The sequence below is a fragment of the Physella acuta genome, unplaced genomic scaffold, assembly GCF_028476545.2.
Source record: "Physella acuta isolate Inbredline_101_S28 unplaced genomic scaffold, ASM2847654v3 ptg000798l, whole genome shotgun sequence".
Lineage (NCBI taxonomy): Eukaryota > Metazoa > Mollusca > Gastropoda > Physidae > Physella > Physella acuta.
In genome coordinates, this window is record NW_026732316.1 from 125,198 (window position 1) to 132,500 (window position 7,303).

At 32.2% G+C, this 7,303-nt stretch overlaps 1 protein-coding gene across 1 annotated transcript in view; it reads right to left on the reverse strand.

Annotated features, from left to right (window-relative positions):
* Positions 1–5,347: 5,347 nt before the first annotated feature.
* LOC131951107 (mucin-like protein) overlaps positions 5,348–7,303 on the reverse strand; it is a 13,072-nt gene continuing 11,116 nt past the window's right edge. Inside the window, exons 15-16 of the mRNA XM_059313394.1 lie at positions 6,304–6,380; positions 5,348–5,576 (exon numbers count right to left, since the gene is read on the reverse strand). Coding sequence (XP_059169377.1) covers positions 5,348–5,576; positions 6,304–6,380 — 306 coding nt within the window. The remainder of the gene's footprint in view (positions 5,577–6,303; positions 6,381–7,303) is intronic.

Here is a 7,303-nt window from a genome sequence, read left to right on the forward strand (position 1 = left end):
TATTTTTGTGCACGATTACAATACTTTCTCTATACCTCGTATATACGAGAAAGTAATAAAGGTCAGATGCGGTTCAACACCGTTTACCCAAGTGCCATAAAACTTTATGGAGTTGATGAATACTCCCGAGAAGATTTCTGAGGGGAGGGAAGAGGGGGATTTTGCACTGGTGGTCCCCGGCAGGATGCAATTTGGCGCCCTGGTCTTTCCCGTGAGCGCTATGGCGACTACGTTCGTTCTAAATACTGTGATAGACTATAAGATGGAGCGTTATAGTCGCTCAATAAAATTAATCAGTTTTGGCCTCCCCGCCCATCCCCCCCCCCCCAAAAAAAAAAAACCTGACAAGAGCAGCTGAGGACCCTGTAATACGTTTTATTTTAATAATTAGAAAAATTAACCGAAGTTAGATTATCAACTGGGATGTTTCTTTTTGTCCATAAAAATTCCAGTTTTGTCACTTTGCTACTGATACGATGTATCTATTTTTTAGACGATCCAATCAGAAACTGAGACTGAGTATCTAATAATAGACCATTAGTAAAGCTAACATATTGCGTCAGTCACACAGATGTTTAAAATACGTCACATACTTTTTTACGTGTTAAAGAAAAAATCATGTTCATTTGTGTCACTTTAGCGAATGACGCAATCTGCATCATTGCTATTTGGCACTCTGAATTATCCTAAGGCACCTAAGTTATTTTTAAGTAGCCATGGGCAGTACGCGTCTAATGAAGGAAAGCGTGTTGCATGTAAGCCTTGAGTGTTATATCACCATTTATCACTCACCGCCTAAGTGTAGGGTACGTAGTGGGGCGCTCTCGTGAGTCCCTGATTACACTACTATATGGGCTAAGTGTATGTCCCTTGGCTGGGTTCAATCATCAAATGTCATGTGCCGCCTTGTCAATATTGTAGGGTGCTCCTTAAAACTAATGTAGGCACCATATTGCTCACAGGATGGCGCAGGGCGCCAAATCGCACCCTGCCGGTGTGCCGGCGGACGCGCCTAATTATGATTAGTGAACGACTCTAAAACCCCATCTTGTGCATAGTCTTTAGCAATGTTTAGAACGAACGTAGGTGCCATTGCTCTTGTGGGAATGCCCATGGTGCCAAATTACATCATGCATGGGCGCCAGAGGAAGCACCTGATTCGATATAGTTAAAGAGTATTGTTACCCATCTTGTTTTAGTGGATAGCCTCTTTTTAAAAAAAAACGAACGTAGTGCTTACAGCGCACCTTTTGTCGCCTCGATCCTGCTATAGCCGGGTCGCCGGCGGCTACGCCTGTTGAAGTTTTAACGCTGAATATAGTAGTACCTCTTACTCGCTATGCAGATAGCCGCTCTGCAATTCTGTGCGCCAAACTATGTATTGACAAAAATCTCACTTTTCCGGGCGCCGCCCATAAGACATTTTTTTTTCGCAAAAACTAAATTCCCAAAGTTTCATGGTATTCGGATTAACGATGTCGAACCGCATACGACTTTTATATTTTATATACTGTATATTGAGAAAAAATTGCACCCTCTCGAGGCGCCGCCCTTGCGAAATAAACAAAAAAAACATATTTTTTTGCTGAAACCTTTGAAAGAGTATTCTCAGTAACTCCCCAAAATTTCATGGCAATCGGATGGACGGTGTCAATTATCAATCGATTGTTATGTTTATATACCGTATATTAAGAATAATCGAATCGCGCCCTGCGGGTGGCCACCCCTGCGAATTTAATTTTTTTTTTTTTGCGCAAAATCTCCTCTGGAGTATTTTCAACAACTTCCCTAAGTTTCATGGCAAAAAGTGTAATAATGCATAAAAGACAAACACACAAACACACACACACGCACATACTATGCTTTATATATAGAGAGATAAGCTGAACTGAAATAGCCGTAGGTGAAACTAGATTTCATTACTTTTTTGCATGGTTTCGAGAGTGAAAAGCTCTCAGTCGTTATAGATTATATATGTTACGTTCTATGCCCGAATTCGGCCGGACACTCATTGGCCCATTTAACCTCCAATTGACCGGCTATTGTTTGATATCCCTCGTTATTTTTTTAATTTGGCACGCAAAACTCTTGACATTCCAAGGCTAAAGTCTGTATTAAGCGATTATCTGGTGGGGATTACCGACCATAGCCCAAATTTGAGATCATAAGCAGAATTTTGGGTGTTACTATATAGGGCGTCTAACATTAATAAACATTTTTCTATTGTGTGGAGCTACGTTGGAAGAAAGAACAATGATTGAGGCGTTGCTCGTGTAAATATATTACTTAAATACTTATATTTTTGTTCATGTTTGTGTTTATGTTTGTGTTTGTGTGTTTTTGTGTTTATGTGGCTAAATTTACATTTGCATTTGCATTTGCATTTGCATTTGCATTTGCATTTGCATTTGCATTTGCATTTGCATTTGCATTTGCATTTGCATTTGCATTTGCATTTGCATTTGCATGTGCATTTGCATTTGCATTTGCATTTGCATTTGCATTTGCATTTGCATTTGCATTTGCATTTGCATTTGCATTTGCATTTGCATTTGCATTTGCATTTGCATGTGCATTTGCATTTGCATTTGCATTTGCATTTGCATTTGCATTTATGTTAACTTCAATTTTACGTTTATGGTTATGTTTGGTAGACGACGTAGTTTAATTAACATACATACTGCGATGCATACATTCGTTAATGTATAAAAAAGCAATTATATTAATATAGTCTGTGAATGTATGTTCGGTACTCGGCAGTTTAGTTAATTTATCTTAACTGTGAAACGTGAACATTGTTTTAATAAGCAAATTTCAAATTAGTTGGGTTATATAAATAAAGCTCTGCTTAAAAAGAGATACGTGTCAAATCACGATTCTATCATGCCTATAATTGTTAACTATTCAGACATTAAGAGACTAGTCGAATTATAAACCTTATGGCTAATATATAACAAACCATTTTTACGTAGCTATGTGCCTGCCTTACTTATCATGATACTTGTGTGATATCGAGTTGTGAAGATTTTAGTCTGACAAGAAACAACATTCATGGGCTTTGTTTTTCAAATATGGCCTCCTCCATTTTTTATATCGAGTTACAGCGTTGACTTTTCAAAGAATTAACAAGACGGCATTGCGTTCAATCTGATTTAACATGTTAAAGTAGAGTTTCAGCTTGAAATTTTAAAATACCAGTCAAACATTATGTTTGAAGACTAAATTTCAACATACCAGGTTGACTTACCATGGTACTAATCTTTATTTAAAAAAGCAAGGTGAGGGTTGTTTGTTCCTTCCACCAGAAGCACGTTTAAGGTAACCGAAAACTGACCGAGCCTAACCGCTATATTTTACTTAATAAATTAACGTAACTAAGTCAAGAATTCAAACTTACAATTCTGTGACTGGGCACAAAAAAAACAAAAATATCATTTGGATGAAGAAACGATCCTTAAAAATGTATACTTAACTGTTTTCAAATACCTATCTAAATACACATTGATAATGACTGAAAATTAATAATTGTTTGTTCGTTGATGTAGAATAAGCAAAAACGGTAACGACAACTAATCCTTAGTAATCTTAACGTATTGCAGCCAACATCACGTTAGTGGAGAGTTATTTTGTTATTTAGTTCAAGTATTTGAGTTTTTACTAGATGCATCGATTATATTACACTTACCACTTTGTTATTTATTTTTAAGTTATTGTTTTCGGCTTCTAAATAATTACATTTTAAAATAAATAATATTGCTTTGTTATGGCTGTTTTCATATTTTTTGCATTGGTAGTAAGTTAGATAATCTAATTGTTAACCTAGTTTCTTAGTTCAAGTCCCGTTTCTGTTAATAATCCTATCTGAGCTAGAGTTTGGGCGTTGGAAAACATTAGTCTCATTTGAGTACTGATAAATCATATTACAATAAAATGCACTCTGCAAGAATTGTATTATTCACCAGATGAAGGTACATCACATCGGTAAAATTATAGTTTATTTTTTTAATAAGCAAAAAATACAATGCTTTATATTTCATATTTAACAGTAATTTTAAAAGTATTCAAAAAACATATATACACACACACATATATATATAAATATATATATATATATATATATATATATATATATATATATATATATATATATATATATATATATATATATATATATATATATATATATATAATGCAGTATTCAACAAAAATACACTGGTTAATACACAGATTAAGTAGTTTACAGCAAACTATAAGGATATACATTATGTATCCGTAAACATTATAATTTAAAAAGTCCAGTTAGATAAGAAAAGAAAGTATTTTATTTTGTTATGATAAATAACTACATGTATTAAGAAAATGAATAGTTCAACTATACTATTTGTGTTCATAACTGTACTTTTTAAAACATTCTACATACAAACGTAATAGCCAGTTGTTGTAAAACAATTCCTAAAATAACATTTTTCCATTAGAAACCGACAACGTTAACATTCACGGTCAGTTTCCTGTTCATTTATGTTGCTTTAACATTTATGTTTCAAGTTAATCTTTTAATCCTAAGATGGAAAGATTCGCTACAAATATCTTTAACATTAGATTTAAGTTAAGTTTTCTCAAACGTAGTTTGATATACGGCTACTCCAATAGTTTGTATATGTGAACAAAAGCCAAAGCGTTTTTATTAAATGGAAATAAATAAACAATTTTGAATAAGAATTTTTCAGCATTGTAAATAATCTTGAATAATTTATTTTTAAAATAATTCCTTTTTACATTAAAATAATCATGTGCTATTTTTATTTTAAATTTTAAAAGATGTGAATTTGTATTACAACATAAAACTTAAATATATCAAAGCATAATATAAACAGGTAAAGTATAAAGGATTATTTCTATAAAATTGATAGTCATTACTAAATATTAAAATGTACAAAATTGATTCAAAATTTATAACACTGATAATTATGAATTATGCACATATCTTTATTGTGGTGGAATTTTTTTTCCCAAAGAAGATATTCATTGATATGTTAATATTTGAAAAGCAATCTAACATTACATTTTTATGGAACGCAAGGATTACTAAACATAGATATTAGTGTAACCTGTAAAGAAAAAAGGAACATCACTTTATAAAATTATTTAAATATTAGTAAAAACAGAGACTTTCGAAAACTAATTCTTAAAATCTTTAAATACAGCTGACAATATCATTTTTGTTTTGTTATATATTATTGTAGGGTAGGTAATATATATATATATATATATATATATATATATATATATATATATATATATATATATATATATATATATATAGTTGTTGTTTCTTTTTGAAAAATGATCAAAAGCTGTCATACAAACCGTAAGAGTATTGAAGCTTAAATCCCCGACCACTTATTTGACGATCAGACGTGAAGACCAGGTATAGACCGCTAAAGGAGCTGATAGATATTGGCAAACTGCTGCCACAGTACACGCCAAGCAAGGAATTGGACGTTGAAGCTCCACTATAGACTTTGAGTGAATCGTAAGGACATGAGACACCGCCTTCAACTTCAATGTCAGAAAAGCTTAAAGGAAATTATTGGTATTTTATAATGAATTTAAGATTTTATCGTATTTTACATGATGTTTTAATTAACTGCTAACTAATATAATACAATGAAAATAGTAATATTCTTTAACATAGAATAAAATTAATTTAATTTTAAAAATATGTTAACATGTTAACAGGTTCTGTATAAATGAAAAGTTTTGTAGAATCAGTGAAAAAAAAATATAACTATTTAACGTTTTCAAGTATTTACATGAATTTGAAATAAGTCCATTTGCCACAATATATATGTTAATGTATTATCCCACTACCTAATATATGTAGTCATTCTAGCTTTAGGTGGTATACTCCAATAACACGACACGTTCGCTGGATAGTTGCGTGGATAATTTGGGCTGACAATAAGACCGGAACTGTTCGTGACAGTACTGTTACAGGCTGTGTGGACAAAAAATGCAAATCTGGTTAATTTTCTTTAAAAAGTTTTTCAAATTTCAAATATTTTTCGTAACCAATAACATTTTACGCTGATTAGTTCGACGATTCTATATATATAATGTTCAATAATAGCATTGTCTTATTTTCTTTTTGAAAAGAAACCTACCTAGTTGTAATTTTATAACCGCTTAGATACTATACGCATCCCAGACAAAATGAAAACATGCTCCAATTCGATCTAGATAAAACACACTTTAAATAGCAGGCATCCGTAATAAATAACGATTAAACGACAAACATATTACCATTGATCTCTATGCATTTTGTCTGAGTGCTGTCCAGTCTTGACCACTCTGGACACAAACACTGCTCGAGTCGTGGACTGGCAGAGACCAACTTACAGCCATGGGAACATTGTTTTATCCTACACAGGGCTGCAGAAAAAATCCCCTATACTAATACTCAAACACGCATAGACTTACTTATTACATATATATATATATATATATATATATATATGGATATAAAATAATAATAATGATTATATTTATATAACAGTCTGAGTGCTATAAACACGTTTACAATAAACATACTTACGCTCGATAACATAGGAGGCAAGAAATCCTTTTCTGGTAACAGAACTATCTGTTGTAAAAGCAATAAACATCGAATTCCCGGAAGAGCTAATGAGACTAGTCATCCCGCTACTACAGTATTGCCCTAAACGGTTTGAATCCATGCTGTGACCATCATAGATATCGATGTAATCATATGGACATCCTTCCACTTGATAATCAGTGAAACTGTTGAATGTGTGTTAGCTTCAAATTAAATTCGATGCAATAATTTACTGTTAAATATGTAAATTAACATTTTTAAAATCTATAGTTATTTGCTTTTTAAAAATCTAACACATTTTTTAATTTCAAGTTTACTTGAGAACTATTATAGAGTTCGTGTCGTTGTTTCTGATCGTCCAATTGCAGAATATACTGTTTGGGTAGTTTTCAGGGTAGTTGGGGCTCATAAAAGTACCGGATGTCCCCGTTAGCGTTCTGTTGCAATCTAATAAATAAATAACTTAGAGTTTGTCATTTAAGAAAGATTATGGTTTCAGATTGAATTTAAATGGTATTCCAATTTTTTTCTGAATTTGAATACAATTAATAATATACATAAAAGGAACTATTTAAAAATGTGGGTAAATTGTATTATATTTTAAAAAGCCTCTACCTGAACAAATTCCATTGACAGGAAGTAATCCATTCAAGCATCTACATTCATATCCATTTGGTTTACTACTGC